The sequence below is a fragment of the Larimichthys crocea genome, chromosome XII (genome assembly GCF_000972845.2).
Source record: "Larimichthys crocea isolate SSNF chromosome XII, L_crocea_2.0, whole genome shotgun sequence".
NCBI lineage: Eukaryota > Metazoa > Chordata > Actinopteri > Sciaenidae > Larimichthys > Larimichthys crocea.
Genome location: NC_040022.1, coordinates 31,489,217 through 31,508,956, shown reverse-complemented (window position 1 = coordinate 31,508,956; position 19,740 = coordinate 31,489,217). Strand labels below are relative to the sequence as shown.

General features: G+C 48.3%; 2 protein-coding genes across 4 annotated transcripts; both read right to left on the bottom strand.

The window, feature by feature from the left end:
- Window positions 1–504: 504 nt before the first annotated feature.
- cdipt (CDP-diacylglycerol--inositol 3-phosphatidyltransferase (phosphatidylinositol synthase)) lies at window positions 505–4,304 on the bottom strand. Its single transcript, XM_027285708.1, has 6 exons — window positions 4,090–4,304; window positions 3,502–3,636; window positions 3,263–3,416; window positions 3,055–3,136; window positions 2,591–2,672; window positions 505–2,508 (listed from the first exon to the last, which is right to left on the bottom strand). Exons 1-6 carry the CDS (start codon window positions 4,130–4,132, stop codon window positions 2,366–2,368), a joined length of 639 nt encoding a protein of 212 aa, XP_027141509.1. The 5' UTR covers window positions 4,133–4,304; the 3' UTR covers window positions 505–2,365.
- Window positions 4,305–5,708: 1,404 nt separating this feature from the next.
- On the bottom strand, window positions 5,709–19,362 carry taok2a (TAO kinase 2a). 3 transcript variants are annotated; one of them, XM_019265912.2, is made up of 20 exons: window positions 18,866–19,362; window positions 16,274–16,414; window positions 14,193–14,264; window positions 14,000–14,101; window positions 13,851–13,896; window positions 13,672–13,768; window positions 13,484–13,597; window positions 13,312–13,403; window positions 13,135–13,228; window positions 12,883–12,964; window positions 12,614–12,784; window positions 12,291–12,500; window positions 12,015–12,143; window positions 11,667–11,903; window positions 11,462–11,590; window positions 11,174–11,377; window positions 10,842–11,081; window positions 10,541–10,762; window positions 10,202–10,384; window positions 5,709–10,091 (listed from the first exon to the last, which is right to left on the bottom strand). In XM_019265912.2, the coding sequence occupies exons 2-20, from the start codon at window positions 16,403–16,405 to the stop codon at window positions 9,174–9,176; spliced, it is 3,474 nt and encodes a 1,157-aa protein (XP_019121457.1). In that variant the 5' UTR covers window positions 16,406–16,414; window positions 18,866–19,362; the 3' UTR covers window positions 5,709–9,173. The 3 variants fall into 3 exon arrangements, with proteins under 3 accessions (XP_019121457.1, XP_019121455.1, XP_019121456.1); XM_019265910.2 differs by lacking the exon at window positions 18,866–19,362 and adding an exon at window positions 16,499–16,951; XM_019265911.2 differs by lacking the exon at window positions 18,866–19,362 and adding an exon at window positions 16,499–16,957 and having other exon boundaries at window positions 9,174–10,091; window positions 10,550–10,762.
- Window positions 19,363–19,740: the final 378 nt, after the last annotated feature.

Genomic DNA, 19,740 nt, shown 5'->3' with positions numbered 1-19,740 from the left:
TACATACAGTCTACATACAGTCTGCATACAGTCTGCAGTCTACATACAGTCTACATACAGTCTGCATACAGTCTGCAGTCTACATACAGTCTACATACAGCCTGCATACAGTCTGCAGTGCAGTTCACTGTTTGATGAAGATTAAAAATGTGCTAAAGTTCATTTTTGTTTAACTTTTACTGCCCAGAACACTGAACACTATGAACGCTGAGCGCTCAGGGCGTCTGTAACATCTGTAACATCTGTCTATGGAAAGCAGGGCAATAAATATTTGTGTATGAGGCTGAGTGTGACCTTTGCTCCTGTGGGTGCTGATTTTATTTTTATGATTTGCTCGTTAGATCATTTGCATATATGCATCATTAAATTGTATGGAAGCCCTAAGCGGTCATACATTAAAACTCAACCCTACGTGGCTTTGTACCTGGTATTCAAGGCCTTAATTTTAAGGCCTCAGATTCTCCAGGAGCTGCAGAGACTCTGCATGTAAAGTAAAAAAACAAGAGGTTTTCAGATGTTTTATTTTGCAGCTGCTTTGACAGTAAATTCAAACCAAACAAAATATCCATCAAATATATTAATTACAACAATTGATGTCTTTAAATACAATATCAGACTTGGCTTTGCTGTTGATATACATTTGTATTTTATAACAATACATTCAGAAAGAAGACGTGAATCTTAATATCCAAACGTCAAAGTTCATAAGCAGCAAACACGCGTGGTCAGGGAACGCAAAACCATCAAACCATAATACTTCACGAGGTATAACTTATGACCTGCATAACTTTCTGTTTGTTTCTAAGTCAACTAAAAATACCGGAAACTCGTCTCATCTACGACAAAAACAAACAAATAAGAACAAACTGATCAAACATCCCTCGAGTGCCAAAATCACCAAAAATATGAGCGGGAACCTCAAGAAATAAACAACAACAACAACAACAGTGCTGGACAAAAGGAATATTTAAGAGTTTAAACACGTCTACCAAACAAACAGTGTTTGCTTTTTAAAATAAAACAACAGAACGTCGTCTGCGTAAAATCAAATACAGCTTCAGGTTCTTGGTCGTAAATTTCAGGGACACAAAAAGAACAATAAAACAAATCAGGAATAAAGGTGGATTAATATTATTATTATTATATTTGGCCCACCTGACAGGAGAAACTGAAACAGGCACCACTTCCCCAAAAATGCTACAAACAGTTTGTTTGGACGAAGAATGTGAAGCTACAGTCAGAGTCTAGTAAATGTTTCACAGCGGTTATAAACCAGCAATAAACTTCTGTTCAGATTATTTAAGGTAGATCGACCAAAATCTGAAATTAATTATTTGGTCCATCAAAACAACAAAACAGAAATCAGTTAAACTAAAATGCAGGTTCACTAAAAACAACTTTTTGTAGGACTGACAGATTTTTATTTCTACCTGCAGATTTAATGAACGAATGGGATTTTTCAGAACTGGTTTCCAGATGTTTTGAATTAATGGTTTATAACTGACACATCAAACATTATTCAGATTTATTCACATTAATGAAGCTACAAAGGCTTCACAGTGAGTGTCGTAACTCTGCTGTGAATCAGAGCTGAAGCCGTACGTTGTTTTGTTTGTCTCACTTCCACATTTTAAATCTATATTTAGAGTATTTGAGTTTAATCTGGCTTCACTTTGCTGTCACTGACACATTTCTTTAGAAATTTGATTTTCAGATCAGAGACGCCGACCAGCGAACAACAAACAGAAACACGTCTTCATACAGGACAGAACGCTGCGTATGCATGAAGACGTGTTTCTCTTTCTGTGATCAGCAGCTTCCTGTTTCCGGGCTCTAGATTCATTTCACAGGAACACGGTGAATATCTGAAGAGCTGCTCAGAGCTGGTTTGTGATCTTGAACGTGTTTTTGAAGTCCGGATCCTCCTGGAGTCTCCTGCAGCCTCAGGGTTCCCCTCATCAATAAATGAAACCTGAACTCCATCATTTTTAAAAACGCCCTGAAGTTCAAACAGCAGACAGATCTTCATCGTGTCGTGCAGCTTCATGTTATATTGATTCAAAATATCTCAGTGGGAAACTGTGTCCTCGTTCGTATGATAATAATATTCTGTATATTTCTATAGATAAATAAAGTGTAGATATGTTACACAGAGGGACAAACTGAGGACAGATGTTGTCTCCTGCCTGTAAACCTGTGAAATAAACCAGAGCCCAGATCACTGCGGCTGCATGTGGAATATTAATGTTGTGATATTTGGTCAGAAACGTCTTCATAGTCACCGTCACCGTTAAAAACTATCAGAAATTAAAAAACACGTCTCGCCCCTGAAGCTCTCGCTCGCTCGCCCCTCTCTCTCTCTCTCTCACTGCGACTTCCTGCTGTTCTCTCGCTCGGCGGCGTCGAGGGCGGCCATGTTCTGGGAGGCGGTGACGAGGTGCACGAGGCTGATGCCGGACTTCAGGAGGCAGATGATCCCACAGAGACCCTGCAGCCAGTACAGCCAGGCTGAAGCAGAGAGAGCGGGTCAGAACACTGAAGAACATCTCAACATGCACCACCCGAGATCTGAAGACAACAAACGTCTCACCAGCTGGTTCCTCGATGTGACGGAGGAGGTAGAGCAGACAGAAGAAGAGCTCGTTCCCGGCACACATCACGAACAGAACCGGCTGCAGGAGACAAGACAGCTTTTAGACAGTCTGCGGGGACGTCACGGAGACTACGTCCAGGTTTTAGACAGTCTGCGGGGACGTCAGGGAGACTACGTCCAGCTTTTAGACAGTCTGCGGGGATGTCACGGAGACTACGTCCAGGTTTTAGACAGTCTGCGGGGACGTCACGGAGACTACGTCCAGGTTTTAGACAGTCTGCGGGGACGTCACGGAGACTACGTCCAGGTTTTAGACAGTCTGCGGGGACGTCACGGAGACTACGTCCAGGTTTTAGACAGTCTGCGGGGACGTCACGAAGACTACGTCCAGGTTTTAGACAGTCTGCGGGGACGTCACAGAGACTACGTCCAGGTGTTAGACAGTCTGCGTGTGTCCTCACCTTGGATGTGTAGTAGAGACGGAGTACGGGGTTTCCAGAGAGGTCGATGGTCTTGTGGCTGGCGGATCCTTTTATTGTTGAGCTGAAAATAGAAACAAAGAAGTCAGCTGACTGTCAGCTGTGGGGACTGATGTTAAAGTATAACACTGAGACCACAGAGAGCTGAGGACGTACCTGTGCAGGTGACGTACCTGTGCAGGTGACGTACCTGTGCAGGTGCAGCCAGTGGCTGGCGATGTCCAGACACATGCTGAGCTGGAACAGGAAGGTGTAAGACGGGTAGAGCAGGGACAGGTTGACCAGCAGACACATGGTGGCACAGCGGTCCGTCAGCATGTCCATCATGGCTCCAAACTTCGTGGCTGAAAGAAGTCGGACACAGAGTCGGTCTCCTTCGACAGAAACAAATCAGACGACGGTGAAATTAAAATCCTACAGATCTTTTACACTGATTGAGCGCCCGCGCCGCGTGGCCGTCGAAGGCGTCCAGCAGAGCGCTGAGCAGGTAGCAGAAGACGGCGGGCCACGGACAGCACGGCATCAGGTAGAAGGACAGCAGCGCCAGGACGACCCGGGCGTAACCTGCAGGTCCAAAACACGAGCGGGTCAGAAACATGTGAGCGTGTTGGAGGTGGCAGGGTCCGACACAGGAAACAGGGCGGGACCACGAGGACTCGTGGTCCCGCCCTGTTTCCTGTGTCGGACCCTGCCAGTGAATATTTAAATATTAAACTGATCAAACCTTCTGTTTGTGTCTTTTTACTGATGTTAAATTCTCTTTAAAAGCACTAAAAATATTAAAAAGCTTAAAATCTGCTGAATCATACAGTAAATGTTCCAGGTGAGGGCTTTTATAACATTTTTTGATTTTATTAAATCAAATTGTGAGATTTAATCACAGATTTTAGAGGCCTGAACTGATTTAAGAGTCAAATATTTCAGTCTGAAACATAAACGTGTATAAAAAACGTCACATTTTGTTATTTATTTTAAATATTTGCTAGCGCGGAGCTAGCGGAGGCGGGAAAATCTCACCGATCAGATTCGGGACGAAGAAGAAGATGTTCTCCTGCGCCATCTTTGATGCGGGTTGGCGGGCTTTTGTCGTCTTCGTGTCGGCGAGTTGCCTGGATGAAAAGTTGGACGATTTGACGGAGCAACTCGGCGACGGCGATGTTTCTTCTGAGCGACGACTTCCTCACAGCAACTTACGTCAATAAGAGCACGACTTCCGGTGAATGTGTTTTCAAAATAAAATAAAAAAAACGCGATTTTTTAAATTATTGTTTTAGTTAATTTAAGTCAGTATTTTAACAGTGTTGTATTCGAACACTTCCTTTCTCCTCCACTGTCTTTCCGGTTTGTAATGTTGGATTCACCATCATCACTCGAGTTACGTTCTTGTGCTTTTATTTTTAAAGAAGAAAATCTCTCTGTTTCCGGTCCTTGTTTCCTGTTTCTGTCCAGCTTGATTACGGCGTAGCTCCGGTGACGTCATGACGTACCCCGCAGCGTGCGCCTCCCCTTTAATCACGTCAACGAGCTATTTTTAGGCGGTGTTTTTCTCTGACGTCACCGGAAGTACGTCATTAATAATTAAATAATTATTAAAAATATAGTTTGTATTTATCTGTCATCCGAATATTAAAGTAACACACGTTTGATGTTTATTTTATTTCATTAATTATTTATGTTATGTATACATTTATTGTTTGTGTTTTTTTTTAAATTAAAAATATTAAAAGCGATTCCCTAAAAACTTTCAGCGACAGATTCAAGGATTTTGAGGACTTTCCAGGCTCAATATTATCTTCTTCCTCAAATTCACAAACCTTCAAGGATTTCAAGGACCTGAAAGAACCACAATGAAACCGCAGACGGATGAAAGATAGAAACCGACTCACCATCCACCCAGACCTGCACGTTACATAAACGTTACACTAACGTTACATCAACACTACCTTTTGTTTAACTTCCTGTGGACGGCGGCGTTTTGTTAAATATGTCCCACATGTATTTAAATTGTTCATTTACTTTATTTTTTATAAGACAGATTCCTTTATGTGGAAGCTGCTCGGCAGTAAACCTGGTTCTGGTTCTGGTTCTGGTCAGACTCAGTAAACACTCTGATCATGCAGTGAATGAAAATGTACATTTAAAACAAAAAATAAAAGTTTAACACAATATAAAGTTCTTAAGTAATCAAGTATGAGGTCGTGTTATATAATTATTAGAGCTGTGATGTAATCATGCAAAAAAATAAATTTAGACAGCAGACAAAAATAAAAACAAGTCGTCGTTTCTCTTTTTGTTCGTTTATTTCTCCAAAATTATTTTGTTACGTTTCTGTACAACTCTTCTTTCAACATTTTGTTTGACCTGAACATAAATCCATCCACGCCTCCTCACAGCTCACCATCATCATCATCATCATCATCATCATCATCATTCTTGAACCTGCCGGCCTCAAACAGCCAAACAGACAGTCAGGGGTGTCTTTTATTTTGGAGGGGTGGAGGCGTTTCCTGCCTGCAGAGGTCGAGGCGGGAACATTTAAAACTGCAGCAGGAAACAGATGGACCCAAAGAAAACAAAGAACGGCATTCTGGGAAATCTGCCTGTTTGCCATCAAGTCACGGACACGAAACTTTTAAAAACTATTTCATTCAAACGTCAGCGCGTCCTTGAACGCACCACAGAACAAACTGTCACTGAAACTTAATTTTTCCGTTCGATGTGACGATGAGCCGAATATCTGAAATCTGAAATCATGAAAACATCGTTAACTCGTCTTCTGATTCAGAATAAAAATAATCTGCAGATGGATCCAGAACACAAACATCTGTTGGCAATCATGAAAATTTCCCAGAATGTTCCTTTAATTCTGACATGAAAACACAGAACTCCTGATGTCATTGAACTAGTCACAGTATTGGGACTCGAACCTGTGACAAACGGGAGACGTGGTCGTCCCCGGTGCAGCTCGAGTTGGCAGAGATAACACAGGAATGGTCAGCACTCAAACTTCGTACAAAACGATGCGTGTAAAAAAGAAGAAAAAAAAAAGAAGTTGGCAAAATGAAATCTCACGGTTCAAACGTTCTCTTGAGGTTCTGAAGACGGCGAGACGTGAACGGGTCGCCGCCCGCCACCGGCAGGTTCCCGCCAAACGCTTCCATCAAAGATCAACGCAGCAGACGTCTGTAGTGTCTCGATGAGGGATTCTAAGTCCAGCACAGAGGAGACAGCGGAGGGAAATCTAAAGAAAAAACAGCTTCCAGCGTCCAGAGAGGACGTCTGTGTCCAGAGAGGACGTCTGTGTCCTGTCCCGTGATGAGGACGTCTTCGGCTCCGTCCTCTCGGTCCCTCGTCAACATTTGCACAAATAAAAGAAACTAAAATTCGTCTCGTCTCCGTCCAAACATTCTTTTACTATCAGTGCAAATGAGGTAGACATGACGGACAGCATCAGATCACACGGAGGTCTCAGCGCGTCCTGCAGCGGCGACCGAGGGTCACGTGACCGAGGGGAGGCGGGTGGCGGGTACGCCGCTGCAGGAAGTGACCTGGATGATTTTTTTTTTCTACCCATTCGGACTGTGCAAAATAAAATGAGGAGGAACAAAAGAAGAAGAGCGGAGCCCCGAAGTGGTCGGATTAATAACTGTGAAAATAAATGAAGAAATTAAAGCGCGTATCACGACTTAAAGGTCCGGTATGTGTGGCCGACTGCAACCCCTCGCCTCACCCCACAGCAGAGAAAGTTTGTCTGCTGATATAAAAGTCAGAAGTTATGAAGATTATATTCTGTGTAAGGAGCCACACGCTGGACCTTTAACTTATTTCATCATTTGTTTTTGTTCTTTTAAAATTAGATTTTTGAATGTTTAAAAGTTTTTTAACTTCATAAAGTCACAAAAAGTAAAAACAGACTGTTAATTAATAAAACTCAATAAAAGATAAAATGAGTAGAGTCTCTCACTCGTGGTCGGCTCGTCGTTTTGATCTCGACCTCTTTGGGACTCCGTATTTTGCAGGTTACAGTGTGTTTGGGGGAAGTTGAAGAGTGCGAAACAAAATAAAACTACAAACATGGCACCAAAACGTAGTGAAAGAATCTGGAGCTGCGTCAGCTCGACTGTGGACGCTCCACGGTTTAATACTGGCTCAAAATAATAAAAAAACAAAGTGGAACGCAGCCCTGCCCAGAGCGGTAGACTCCCTCCCTGAGACCTCGACAGGAATGCTGGGAAAGGTAGTCCTCCTTTTGTCCTCCGTTAAAAACATTGTTTCTCTTTTTTTGTTTGTTAGAACTCTATCACAGTAACATTGCGCTTATTCCCCCCACCTAGTGGTCAAAATTGGCAAATACATTTTTAAAAATTAGCGTACAACATAAATATTCCAACTGCAGCAGAGGTAATAATAATGATAGCATCTATCTGTCTGAATCTAGTACAAATGGGCTGAAGTCACGTGACAAAATAATCATTATTATTACTCTAACACAGTCTCAAAGTTAGTGCTTTATGTACACTGGTAAGTGTTTGGACAGTGAACAATCTTCAGGTATCTTACATTTATATAAATAGGTAGTGTGCATGTTATCCATACAAATGTCGTCTGTACACGAGATCCATGCACGGAGTTTCCTCTGTAATGTCACATGTACATCTTATCTACAGATGCAGACCGGACTGTGTGGGAGCAGGTGGAGGTGGAAGGTAAGCCGCACACACACACACACACTCACTAACACACACTAACGCACACACACACACACACACACACACGTCGTGCTCGGCTCGCTCTGGAAGCGCTCCGTTAACGGAGCGTCCCGTTAACGGAGCGCTCCTCCGACGTTTTTTCGTGGTTTGCTGTTTGAGACTCGAGTCCGACGGCGTCGCCGCGGGCAGATCAGAGCGTTCACGACCAGACGAGAAATACTCGCTGACATGTCGCGATTTATGATTCACACCAGAGCGCGTGCTCGCTCTGCATCAGCCCAGAGGTTTGTGTTCAGAGTGTTCGAGCAGGTTGGAGTGCACACTGAACCAAACCTGCTCCTGAAATATCAGGCTACCCGCTCTTTTTTCAAGGTCATTTTCCAGGACTTTTCCAGGCTTGATAAAGCCAGTATGACCGACAGAGAGCGCTCCACACCAACATGTTCTCACGTCTAATCGCTCGACCTCGCTGGCTGCAGCAATAAGGTCCTTTTGTATAGAGTCTAATGGAGACTAATGTTCTGAACACCTGAGCGTCTGACTCGAGCTCAAACAACGGACCGGCTCACGTCTCGACTTAAAGGGCAGTGGCAGAGTCGTCTCGGGTCAGCCCAGCGGAGATGGCAGTGTTGTTGAATTGTCTTATACAGAGTCTTATCACTACAAATAAAAGAAATGTTCAAGAAGTCTTCCCTTGGTCATCTACCCGACCGCCACGACCGTCCTCCCGCCCTCCCCGCCGCCCCGGTGAACGTATGAAACACTTAGAAATCAAAAAAACTGTGTTTACAGTCGACTGATATTTACATAGTTACAGTGGTTTTTAAAGCACCGCTAGCCGAGTGGAAGCTCCACACCTGTCTCTGAACAAAGGAAAGGCTCAACGGCTCAACCTTAAACCCCAACACCTGAAGGTCTCGGGTCGGGTTTAAACCCCGACACCTGAAGGTCTCAGCTCAAACCTGAATCTCAAACTGGTCCGACAGGAAACAGGAAGTGTCTCCTGCAGCTAAACCGTCTTAATACTGTGCAATCGGATGTGTCACGCGATGACGGGACAGACCTCGGACTCTTTTTTTTTTTTCTGTCGGATCTTAAATTGGGTCGACTCGTTGGTTTTGAAACCCGCAGCTCGTTTGTTTTGTTGGTGGCGGTCAGCAGCGGTCCTCGGGGTCGTGACACTCGTTTCATCATAAAATTGACACTTTTAAAACGGGGTTTTGTTTTTGTCTTTTTAAGAACATGCTAAAAACACGCCTCGTCTCGGCGGCGGGCGTGGTTCTGGTTCTGCTCTGTGTTTGCGTGGACGCCTCGTAGCCCTGTGTGTTTGATTTCTCTGCAGAAGCAGGACGGCGCTCGCAGATCAGAGACGAGGCGAGGCGTCGGGCGCCTTCACGAGTACGAGAGGTGAGAGCCGTTAGAGATGTGTGAGGTGACCGACGTGCTCCGGCTGAGCCCGCCGTCACTGCCGCCGCCCGGGCCCCCGGACGCCGTCCTCCTCAGAGGCTGGGGGCTGTTCCTGAGGGCCATCAGACTGGGGCCCCGCACACTCAGGCCACCGCCTCCGTAACCTCCCTGTGATGATGAAGAAGAAGAGGCGGAGGAGGGAGGGGAGGAGGAGGACAGGGAGATGGGGGGAGGTGGCGGTGGGGGAGGCAGGAGAGCCAGGGACTGGGAGGAGGCGTGGGAGGAGAGGTGGTGGTGGTGGTGTTGGTGTTGGTGATGGTGGTGGCCCTGGGAGTGATGGGGGTAGTGGCCTCCTCCTCCCACCCACTCCCTGGCTCGCTCACGCTCGCGCTCCCGGCTGTCGCGCTCGTGGCTGTCGCGGTACAGCTGCGGCGTGCTCTGGTGGTGTTGGTAGTGCTGCGGGAGGTAGTGCTGCTGGTGATGGTGGGAGGCGGAGGAGGTGGTGGTGGAAGAGGAGGGGTGGCCCCTGCCACTCTTGTGCAGCTCGCTGTCCCTGCCGAGGCCGTGGGAGGAGGTGATGGACTCGGCGCGGCTGAAGCCTCCCCCGCCGTGGTTCTGGCTGCGCCAGGACGGAGTCGCCACCGAGTTCTGGACGCTGTGGCTCCAGTGGCTGCCCGAGCGGGGGACGGGCCGGGACGGCCAGCCGCTGGAGCCCGAGGACGGGCTGGGGGTCGGGTAGCCCTGGTTGAAGGCTTCGGCCGGGATGCCGGTCAGCGCCATGTTGCTGAAGCCGAGGCGCATGCTCTCCGAGTCGAAGGCCTCGATCTCGTGAGCCTGGCGCTCGAGCAACGTCCGGATCCGCTCTGAGCGCTCGTTCTGCAGAGAGAGCATCTCCTCCTCGATCTGCAACAGACAAGCAGACTGTTAGAGACGCAACACGACAGACAACAAAGCCTCATCCTCCTTTCCTCTGATGTTTCACAGTCATTCAGCAGAGCGGTGTGTGTTCGTACCCTTTGCTCCAGCAGCGCCCGGCGGATCGACACCCTCTGCTCGAGGTCCTTGACCTCGCGCTCGTGCTGGGTGTCGGTGTGGATCTTGATCTTGCTCTGGTAGGCGTTCAGCAGCTCCAGCTCCTGCTGCAGCTGCATCCGGAGCACCTGGTACTCGGCCTCCTGCGTCTCATCGAGCCGCAACTGTGGGAACAAAATGAGGACGAGCGTCAGAACCGGCAACGAGACGATGGAACGAGCAGCGATGTTTGAGTGTTTTTGTGAGTTTGTGAGGTTCTGGTGTTGGTGGTGTTGGTGGTGCAGTGGATCGGGTGTTGAGGTGCGCGGAGGTTTCCTTGCCTTACTCACAGCCTGTGTGGACAGCATGTCGTTGATGGAGTGGTCGTACTGCTCGGCCAGGATGGCCAGCTTACGTGTTTGTTCCTCTTTGAGGCGTTTGAGAACGGCCTTGTGGTCGGACTTTGGAGTGCTCTCCAGCAGGTGGTTCCTCAGGGCTTTGTACTGGCGGGTCTGGATCTTACAGGTCTCCTGGAACTGACGCTTGATCTGCAGCTCTTTGGACTGGAAGAATTAGAAAACACACATGTAACGAGATGTAAATGATCTCCAGGACTTGGTTCTGACCCGGTCTCCTACATACCTTGAGGCTCTTGGGCTGCTGCCGGACCTCCATGGCGTGCTTCTGTCGCAGTTCTTGCTCGCGACGCTTGTTGTACTCCATCTGGTTGGTAAGCTCAGTCTGATGTTGTGTTCGGATCAGTTCGGCCCGGGTTCGCTGCACCGAGCTCAGCTGCCTGAACTCTAGCTCCTGCGTGGACTCGTGGTGCCGCAGCAGCATGGCGCACTCCAGGTCCTTCTGGGTCTGCTTCTTGTTCAGGTCCTGGAGGAGGAGACAAGGAGGTCAGGACAAATAAAGTTGAACAAGCGTGTGTTAGGGGGACGGTTGATCAGGACCGCGGGGGGCCGTGGTACCTCTCGGAGCAGGTCCTGCTCCAGGTTGTGGCGGGCCAGCAGCATCTTCCTCTTGTACTGGCGACACTGCAGCTCGTAGTACTGCCGCTGCCTCCTGAGCAGGCTGGCCTCCTCCTCCGCCTGCATCTGCTGCAGACACTCCTTCTGACGGATCAACCACTCCTGCTTCTCCCGCTTCGGGGTCGACTGGTTCTCGCTCAGCTCCTGTTCGTGCAGAAAAGGTGTGATGAGTCACGTCTGGTGGACCTGAGCATGCTCTGGTTTGGGTATGTGAAATGTTGGCTGTACCTCTTTCAGCTGGTCTTTGCGCTGGCGGTACTGGCGTTTCTGTGACTCCAGTAAACTGGTCAGTTCCTTCTTCTGCTGGCCCAGTATGTGCTGCTGGAACTTCTTCTCTTCGGTGAGAGCAGCTTTGGTCTGCAGGCGGACACAAACGTCACTTAAGTTCCTGCTGAGATGACTCAATGTCGCCCTGATATACACGAGGCCTCACCTCTTTCTCCAGGATGGCCTGGTGCTTCTTGACCAGCTTGTCAGCCTCGGTGGAGAAGCTGTTCCTCTGGTTCTCCAGCTCTTTGTCCAGCTTCAGCTGGTGCTCGTCCATCTCCGCCTTCAGCTTGTTCTCCAGACCCATCAGCTGCTTCTGGTGCTGCCGCCTCATTCGCTTGTACCCGGACATCTGCTCTCGCAGCGCCGAGCCCTGCTCGTGTTCCTGGATCTGACGGGTCACCTGGAGGAGAAGAGAAGTTAACTCTGTGTGTCATCTTTCAAATGATATGAGCACCAAACCGACAGAGGAGGAGGAGGAGGAGGAGGAGGAGGGCTCGCTGAGTAAACATACCAATGAGGCGGTTCGGATGGTAGCGAAGTGGTCACGGTTGCGATAATAAGCTCGACGGCGTCCAGCTGAGGGAGCCTGAGGCTGGTCCATCTCTGGCTGGTAAGGGTCATCATAGATGTTATCCTGACCCTGAGGAGGAGGAGACACGTTGAAATCAGACTTCTATTGACCCAACTTTTTCACATCTACACCCTAAATTTGAAAAATCATCTATAAATAAGAACATGAACATGAAGCCAGAGGACCAGAGCTGGTTCTGGTTCTGGTCAGTCTTACCGTGGGTCGGTGGATGATGGAGCTGTTGGAGGTGACGGTGTGCTCGCCCTCCTGCATCATGGCCATCTCACTGCTGCTGTCGTCGGAGGCGTCGGCCAGGCTGTTGACGGAGCTGCTCTGAGAGCTGGCTGAGATGGACATACTGGGAACAGACTGGGAGCTCTCCATGCTGTTCACGGTGCCGGTCCGCAACAGGTACTGCTCCACCTCCTGACACACACACACACACACACAGTTAGCATTTAAAGTCATGCAACTTTCCTCCCTTCATCCCCACTTCTGCTCCTCGGCTTCAACCTCCCCTCATCCTCTCCTCTCCTCACCTCCTCGTCCTCCCCTCCCTCAGACACCGGCCCGTTCTGCTGGGTCTCCTGGAACAGGATCTTCTTCATCTTGCGGTACTGCAGGTTGTCCAGCTCTCGCACGGCATCCTTCGTCCGTGCGATCAGATCCATGATGACGGTCAGCGGACGCTCGCGGCACAAGAACCGATGCTGCAGGAAGGAAACGATGAACACATGAGCAAGTGTTAGTGTGTGTGTGTGTGTGTGTGTGTGTGTGTGTGTGTGTGTGCAGTGAGGTGAGCTCTCACATTGAGCAGCACGTCCGAGGTAGGCCGGTCCTGGGGAATCTTCTGTAGGCATGAGTCGACAAAGTTTCTGAAGGAATCAGACCTGCAGAGAAACACGACGAGTTATTTCATGTTTTTATGACAACACCGTGAAAGATGAATAAAAAGATTTGTCTCTGTCAGATCGTTTCCATAAAGTTGTCAGATATCAAAGATCCATCCTGTCTGGATTCAGACGTTCATGGTTTCTGTGAACAGAGGAGACGTTCTCACCAGTGATTGGACTGAAGGATGGGGCTTTCATTCTGAGCGATGTGATATAAGGCACTCATAGCATTCATGTTGAACAGTGGGGGCTTCCTCTCCGCTGTCAAACAGACAACACACACGTCGTTAGATCACGTCTGACTTTATTCACACACACACACACACACACACACACACACACACCCAGCTCTATGGAGGTGATGCCCAGCGACCAGACGTCCACCTTGCCGTCGTACTGGCCTTCATCCATGGCTAAGATCACCTCTGGAGCCATCCTGTGGAGCAGACACCGACATGTAGAGACTCTCACGGTGTGTGAAACATAACGATGGCGTAGAAGAAGAGGAGCACTCACCAGTACGGCGTCCCCACGAAGGAGTTGGCCGGAGCCACGATGGAAGCAGAACCAAAGTCCCCGAGTTTGACCTGACCCGGCTCCGTCAGCAGGATGTTTCCCGCCTTCACGTCCCTGCAGGACACAATGTGACGTCAGCGGTGTGAAGCGTTAATGCAGCGACGCGAGAGCTGAGACGAAGACGTTACCTGTGAATCATGTTGTGAGAGTGAAGATATGCTAATCCCTGCAGTGCACCATGGGTAATAGCAGCGATTTCGATCTCCTGCAGCGGCTTCTTGTGAACTGAGAGAAGAAGAAGAAGAGTCAGACAACAAGAGACCGACCAATCAGCTTCAAAACAGGAAGCGATGAGCGTCAAACTGACCTTCGAGGAGGTCCGAGGCCGAGCCGAGGCAGTACTCCATCACCAGCTGACGGAGGAGCAATCCAACAGGAGGTGGAGGAAGGACAGGTGAGAGTTATTAGAATATACTCGTGTATTCTCAGAGCTTGTCATCAGACACAGAGACGTACCCATGCCGTGTGCTCCTTCAGGTAACATCCTCGATACTCGATGGTGTTCGGGTGACGGAGTTTCTGCAGGAACTTCACCTCCTTGATGATGTCCTGCCATTTCTGCACGGGAACACAAAAACACAGAGTGAGTCCTCGTCGACTGTTTGAATCACACTTCAGAGACGGACACGTTTCCTTCGTGCTCCCTCACCTCGTTCGTCTGCTTGCCGCTGTACGACATTTTCTTGATGGCCACCACTTCATTGTTGCGCACATCTCGGGCCTGTTGGAGGACACACACACACACACACACACACACACACACAGAGAGACTTTATTTAACCTTTATTTACTCAGGGGAGGTTACACAGACCGAACACAGCCTCAGAACCAGAGGTGTCCAGCAGCACACCGAGGTGGTTTTCACAAACATCAAACAGAGTTCAGTGAGAGGAGAACTGATACACAACGATCTACTGCTCAGAGTACACATAAAGTAATCTATTACACACGTTTGATCCCACGTGAGGATGCTGCTGCTGTGATGACATGAAGTCAGACTGAAGTTAGCTGAGCTCTGATTGGCTGCAGGAAGCCGTGGCGGTGGCACTCTGGTTAAATTGATGCAAATTGATGCACATAATCTATTTCTGTAGCTCGTCTCTGAAACTCAGACGCTGGGTGAGAACAGTGTGGAGGTGTTCGTCTAACACACACACACACACACACACACACACACACACACACACACAGTGCTCACTGTGTTTGCCTAATTAGGAAGAGAAAGGTTCAGATTCCTCGTTAATGAGAAGACCCACACGGTGACGTGAACCTCGTCGTGGACTTTTAAACGTTGGTGAATTTTCTGTAACTTTCCAAATCAGACGTTCCCGCCCACTTCACGCCGTGATTGGCGGCTGTGTGAAGGTGAGAAAGGAAGCGACGCCGCGGACGTCTGGAAAATATCACCAACGATGTGTGAACCTGAAATCTTATTGTGATGATTCACGATTTTTATACTTCAGATGATTTCAGCTGAGGTCTGGAGACCCACAATGCTTCACTTCTAATCACAATCAGGTTTAATGTCATTTCATCTTTCAGCTGTTCTGATTAACTGAGCCGTCAGCTGTGTGAGGAGGAGAGGACGGACTGAAGCGTCTGAACAGTGTGATCCAGTGAGACAGACTTCGACCTCATGTTACACGTTTAAAACACGTCTGTGGGGTTCACGAGCGACCAGCAGGTTGTACCGGACCGTTGTGGTGAAGAAGGCTCTTCAGTTCATCCACGTTCTCACCTCACCACAAGCTTTGGGCAGTGACTGAAAGAACGAGATTGTGGATACAAGCTGAAATGAGCTTCCTTCACCGAGCGGCGACACCTCAGAGATCAGGTGAGTCGAGCTGCTGATCCTTCACATGGAAAGCTCCTCAGATCTGGATCTCAGCCGTCGTCCAGAGCAGGATATAAACACCTTCCCACGTGGTCGCACCAGTTCTGTTCCATCATAACTAGGGATGGGAATCGAGAACCGGTTCCGTGTGTTTCAATTCCATGGAATCGTTTGGCAGTTCATCTAACGATTCTCTAACTTACGCAAGTTTGGCACGTGCAGTGCAGTCAGTAGTAAACAATGTCACCACTCGGTTCAAACGCTCCAAAGTTTGGCTGCATTTCACCAAAACAGACGTCAACAGGGCGACTTGCAATCATTGCAAAGTGGAGATAACAGCGTCGGGATGGAACACGACCAACATGCAGAAACATTTGCGCACACAACATGTAATATTTTGAAATGAATGTTGTGTTTTTGACACGCTGCAGACTGGAGATGAATCTCAGCCCAGCAGCAGCAGCAGCAGCCAGGCTATGACCTCTGACCTCTGTGGTTACTACAGAAGGTAAATAACACACTGACGACCATGTTAGTGCCATGTGCTGCTTTGTAAAACATGCTATAACAGTTCACATTAAACGAATGCCTTCTGCATTACATTTAGAAGATGACCATGACGAGAGAGAGAGTCTGGCAGCTGTACTAGTACTCGCTCCAGTTCACTACCTCCTCTAGATGATGCTGATCAAACTGTTTGTTCTCCTTTTTTTCCCAAATGAGAATCAATAAAGAATCGAATCGTTAAGCAGAATCGATAATGGAATCGGAATCGTAAAAATCTGATCAATTCCCATCCCTTATCATGACCCGACCCGAGTGTGAGCAGGGCTGACAGAGACTCACGCAAACAAACAAACAAACAAACAAACATCTGGACTCGGCGTCATACTCACAAAATAAACGGCTCCGAAGCTGCCGTGGCCGATCTCACGGAGGTCGGCGAACAGCTTTTCCGGATCATCTTTGCAGAAGAGATCCGCCACATCCGGGTCTTTGAGATTGCCCGCCCGTGCACTCGAGGGCATGGCCAGGGCCTGCAAAGCGGGAGAGGTTCAGGTTAGTACAGGTGGACAACAGGAGGACGCCGTCCAGACCGCAGACAAGGAGGAAGTGGTTACTTGGCGGTGTCGATGCCTCTCAGGAATCACCAAAGATTTGTGAAACATCAACATGAGCCAGGCCGTCTTAGTGCTGAAAGGAAGTGAAGCGTCTGTTCTCACGTCAGCAGGAAAACATCTAATTAACGTGTTAAACACATTATTTCACCCGCGTGCATCAAAAATCAGAGACGTTATCGGTATTCAAAGTCTGCGGCGTGTCTCCAATATTCTGCCAACGTCTCGGGAATGTCACGAGCGGCTGCTGTCGGCGTCGACATGTCGAGTTATGGCGAGCCGCGCTCCTCTCCGCTGTATTTATCTCTCACAGTTGATCTGGGACGAGTCGAGACACGAACACGTTCAACAGTCGAGTTACAAACAGAAAGAGAAAGGGGACGTGACACGTGCAGCAGACGGCGAGCGCTCGTCAAACGTCAGGAGACAAAATGGCAGCTGTTTTTTTTTTCCCACGCAGTGAACTTCAACATGAACGGACTTCACTCATCAGCTGTTCAGTAATGCTTTCAAAATAAGAGCATGTGGCGACAGGTGACGTTCACGCTCAAATCAAAACACAACTCCGGCTCTGTGATGATGATTCATCAGTTAGAAAACAGTCACCTGTTATTTTCCTGGATTAATTAACTAATTGTTTCAGCTCTAAATGTAATCCTGGTGTTACTGTACAAACGGGACAAGAACCGAGAGACCAAACGCCTCCGAGCTCATCGACCATCGACAGCTGCAGAACCACGACGTCACGCTGACGCTGCCGGACACGCACGGCGAGGAGGAATCACGGTGGACGGGGATGTAACGATTCACTCGACTCGATTCACGATGCGATTTTCTCAACGCCGTGTTTGGATTTCATGTTAAATAAGAGAATCAGACCAATAAACAGAATCAATAATACCAATCAAATCAGCTGAACACTCTCTGCTCAAAGCAGTGCTACATGATGAGGCGCTCCCACCCTGCGTGACCCGACCCAGCGCTTCTTCAGAACGCAGTGAACCCATATCCAATCACAGATCATGTGACACTGAAGCAGACGCCTGCAGCTACGGTCTACAGCCAATCAGAGACGAGCGTTTCATATTAGAAGCAGAAATGTGGCGCGGCGGTGTGATAACTGATGTCGCTGGTTCTGATTGGATCAGGCAGCTTCTTCACGCCGCTCTGCTTTCGTGTTTTTGATCACACGACTAACTTCAACAATAAAAACGTGACACGGCTTGAAAAGAACCTTCAAACGGGTCGTTAACTGAGCCGAGAGTCCATAAAATGACCCGATGCTGTGGTATTCATGACTAAGTGGAAAAGTTCAGACTGATGTGTCATCGGAGTCGTCGTCCATTTTCTGACTCTTCAGCTTCATCCACTAAAATCAGAAGCGTCCTTGTGGTTTCTATTTCTGTCTTTTTCCAAGGAACCGGGCTCCTCACAAGTTTAGACACACAACACTGGGGAAACAAGTTTCCTCCACTTCCTGTGTGGAAAAAACAAGCGCGCACACACAACCACACACACGCACACACACACACACACACACACACACACAGTTTAATCAAGTCGAGGTTTAAAGAGGCAGCAGGAGACGGTGAAGCAGAGATGTGACTCGCGTCACATGGCTGAGCTGACTTGGAAACAGTTTGGCATAACAGAAGCTCCCTGTGTGTGTGTGTGTGTGTGTGTGTGTGTGTGTGTGTGTGTGTGACACTAACAATGTGATTGAAACATTTATTGGTGTCGACAATCAATCAACACCTCCTGAGGTGAACTGACGTGATTCTTACAGATAAGAAGGATCAACAGTTTTTACCGGGCGCGGTCCTCAGCGTCACACCAACACACAGACAGACAGTCTGCGAGGACGTCTCAGAGACTACGTCCAGGTTTTAGACAGTCTGTGGGGACGTCACGGAGACTACGTCCAGGTTTTAGACGTTATGTCTTCTGGCTGACCTGCCCGTGCTCCTCCACCAACACAAACTGAATAAACTTAAACAAAGACACCGACCTCTCTCCACCCACTGACACGAGGCTCCATCAGCTGTGCTGCACATGAAAACACGAACTGTTCAGGTGGAGCTCCCTCACACGCAGGTGGAGCTCCCTCACATGCAGGTGGAGCTCCCTCACGTGCAGGTGGAGCTCCCTCACATGCAGGTGGAGCAGTCCACAGACCTGAAGAACTTCCCTGAACTCTTTTTGTTCGCAGGCTGACCCAGCTAACGGGACCGATGCTAACACGGAGTGAACCGTTAACGGTTGTCCGGTGTTCCTCTGAGGCCTCCGGGGAACAAGTCAAAGACCACTGGGCGTCCCGCGGACCCACGTTTGACCCCCCCCCCAGGCTAACTAGCCGTTAGCTTGACTTACCGCGGCTTCTTGTTGCTGCGTGCGACGAAAAACAACCGTTAGCCGGAGCTAGCGAGCCGCTGTCCTCATAGCCCGGTCTGCTGCTGCTCTCAGCGGCCGGACAGGCAGCACGGCGCCGGGCCCATTTCCACACAAGTCCCGCCTGGTTCCGAAACAAACGAGCGGGTTAGAATGAACCGAACCGAGCCGTTAGCTCGAGCTCTGCTAGCATTAGCTAATTGGCTAGCTTAGCTTCGTTAGCTTCTCGGGCTAGCTGCTGCGCGGGGTGTGGCCTGTGTCTGTCCGCGCGCGGCGCCGCTCAGCATGTTTTCCCGCCACAGATCAGCTGTTCCGAAGGTTCTGTTAAAGCTCGGTGCTGGTGTCTGCGCCCCGTCCCGGCTGGGCTCGGTTCCGACTCCGTTTTTGTTCTTGCAGCTAAACACAAGATGGCTCAGAGCGACGGGGCGGGACTGCTGACCGGAAACTGACGCGTTCTGTTTCCGGTGAGGGAAATAAAGGTTAAAAATAAACCGACCCAGATTTATTAATAATCTCCGACACAGAACCAGAACCTGAGGCACACAGCGCGGAACACCGTCAGTGTTCATGCGAACATGTGAATAAAACATGAAAATAAAATAAAAAAATAAAACATGAAACATAAATATAAAACAGTAAAATATAAAACATGAAAATATAAAAACCAAATATAATAGAAAAAATAAAACATGAAATAAAAAAAAAAATAAAACATGAAACATAAAATATAAAAAATAAACATAAATATAAAACATGAATAATAAAAACCAAATATAAAATATAAAAAAATAAAATGAAACATAAAATATAAAAATAAAACATACAATATAAAACATAAAATATAAAAATAAAACATG